General features: G+C 43.6%; 1 protein-coding gene across 1 annotated transcript; it reads right to left on the bottom strand.

The window, feature by feature from the left end:
- Positions 1–517: 517 nt before the first annotated feature.
- LOC105496493 (olfactory receptor 7A17-like) lies at positions 518–1,809 on the bottom strand. The gene has a single exon (XM_011767010.3). It carries the CDS (start codon positions 1,775–1,777, stop codon positions 818–820), a length of 960 nt encoding a protein of 319 aa, XP_011765312.2. The 5' UTR covers positions 1,778–1,809; the 3' UTR covers positions 518–817.
- Positions 1,810–2,397: the final 588 nt, after the last annotated feature.

Here is a 2,397-nt window from a genome sequence, read left to right as displayed (position 1 = left end):
AGCTGATGTGTTATCACCATGTTATCAGGAAGAACAGTTTAGGTGGTGACGTACAAAGGTATAACGAACATCAAATTGAAAAAGTGTTTCCTTCTCCTATAGAGTTACACAAAGGACTTTCATTTCCAAGTGTAGTCTTCTTCCCCCATTGAAGAAGTACAACATACAACATTTTTCAAAAGAAAAGAAAAATTATTTAGTATGTGTCATTTGAGAAGAAATTTTTCTTAAGAAATCCATGTTGCTCCATGAATGGGATTCATGTATTTTTATTTTAATTAATTAATTAATTTGTTTATTTATTTTTGAGACAGAGCCTCACTCTGTCACCCAGGCTGGAGTACAGTGGTGGGATTTCAGCTCACTGCAAACTCCGCCTCCCCGGTTCCCACCTCAACCTCCCAAGTCGCTGGGATTACAGGCACCTGCCACCATGTTTAGCTAATTTCTGTATTTTTCGTAGAGATGGGATTTCACCATATTGCCCAGGCTGGTATCGAACTCCTGACCTCAGGTGATCTGCCCCCCTCGGCCTCCCAAAGCACTGGGATGCCAGGCATGAGCCACCATACCTGGCCCCAGATTCCATCTATTTCTGACCTGTAGTTTGTATCAACAGGTGAAAATACAAAAAAAAGACAAAAAGCAAAACTGTCTAGATAGCAGACAGAGCAAAAAACTTGATGAGTGAGTCGCTAACATTGTATAAGGAAGGTGTAATCAAAGTCACGGATAATCCAGGAGGTGCGTAGAAGGAACAATTTCAACGTCCATATTCCAAACAGATTTCAAAGCTCTGAGGCTTTGAGTCCTGCTATTATGGGCACTTCTTTAGCTGAGGGAAAATTGATCCTTTTAGAGTTTTCCTCCAGAGGAATCTCACCAGAGCCCTCTTTATGTCCTTATTTCTCAGACTGTAGATGAAGGGGTTCAGCATGGGGGTAACCACCGTGTACATCACCGAGGCTGCAGCACTCGAGTGTGAGTTACGGGTTGCAGCAGAACTAAAGTACACTCCTAGGAGCGTACCATAAAATAAGGAGACAACTGAGAGGTGAGATGCACAGGTGGAAAATGCCTTGTACTTCCCCTGAGCTGATGAGATTCCACGTATGGAGGAAACGATCTTAGAATAAGAATAAAGGATCCCAGAGAGGGGACCACCGCCCAGCAGTGCAGATGCCAAATACATCCCCATGTCATTAAGAAAGGTGTCAGAACAGGCAAGGTGGACCACCTGATTAAGTTCACAGAAAAAGTGGAGGATTTCCAAGTCTGTGCAGAAGGAAAGCCACAACACCATTAAGCTTTGTGACGAGGAATTCAGGGCACTCATGATCCAGGACGCCAGAACCAGCAGCCCACAGAGCCTGGGGTTCATGGTGACCGTGTAGTGCAGGGGGTGACAGATGGCCACAAACCGGTCAAAGGCCATCACGGTCAGCATAAAGATATCCAGTCCCGCAAAGAATATGAAAAAGCACATCTGGGTGATGCAGCCTGCATAGGTGATGACTCTGCTCTGTGTCTGGATGTTCACCAGCATCTTCGGGACAGTGGTGGACACAAAACAGATGTCTATGAAGGACAGGTTGGAGAGGAAGAAGTACATGGGGGTGTGGAGGTGACAGTCTGAGATTGTGACCAGGATGATGAGCAGGTTCCCAAGCACGGTGACCAGGTACATGGACAGGAACAGCCCAAAGAGGAAGGGCTGCAATTCTGGTTCCTCTGAAAGTCCCAGAAGAAGAAACTCTGAAATTTGTGTATCATTCATCGTTTCCAAGCAATTAATGTGACTACCAGCAAAAGGAGAAAGAGAACATGAAATAAACACGTAAAACAAGTCTATCAGAAATGTTATCATTTGTATTCTAGTCAAGAAGTTAATTTCTATTTTTGAAAGTGTATTTTTACATTGACAGATAAAATTGTATGCCTTGTGTATGACCTGATAGTTTGAAGTGCATGTACATTGTGGGATGGCTAAATCAAGAACATTAACATTTGCATCACATCACATCGTGATCATTTCTGTGGTAAGAGCTCTTAACGTCCAATTCCTCAGCCTTCTTTGAAAAATACAATAAATCACCAATAGCAATAGTCACCATGCTGTACAATAGATCTCTTGAATTTAAATTTAATTCTTTTTTTTTTTTTTTTTTTTAGCTCAAGTCTTACTCTGTCACCCAGTCTGGAGTGCAGTGGTGCAATCTCAGTTCACTGCAATCTCCACCTCCCAGGTTCAAGCCATTCACCTGCCTCAGCCTCCGGAGTAGGTGGGATTACAGGCACACGCCACCACACCCAGCTAATTTTTGTATTTTTAGTGGAGATGGGGTTTCACCATGTTGGCCAGGATGGTCTCGATCTCCTGACCTTGTGATCCACCTG

This window comes from Macaca nemestrina, chromosome 20, assembly GCF_043159975.1.
Source record: "Macaca nemestrina isolate mMacNem1 chromosome 20, mMacNem.hap1, whole genome shotgun sequence".
Lineage (NCBI taxonomy): Eukaryota > Metazoa > Chordata > Mammalia > Primates > Cercopithecidae > Macaca > Macaca nemestrina.
Note: the sequence above shows the minus strand (reverse complement) of the source record. Positions and strands in the feature narration are given on the sequence as shown.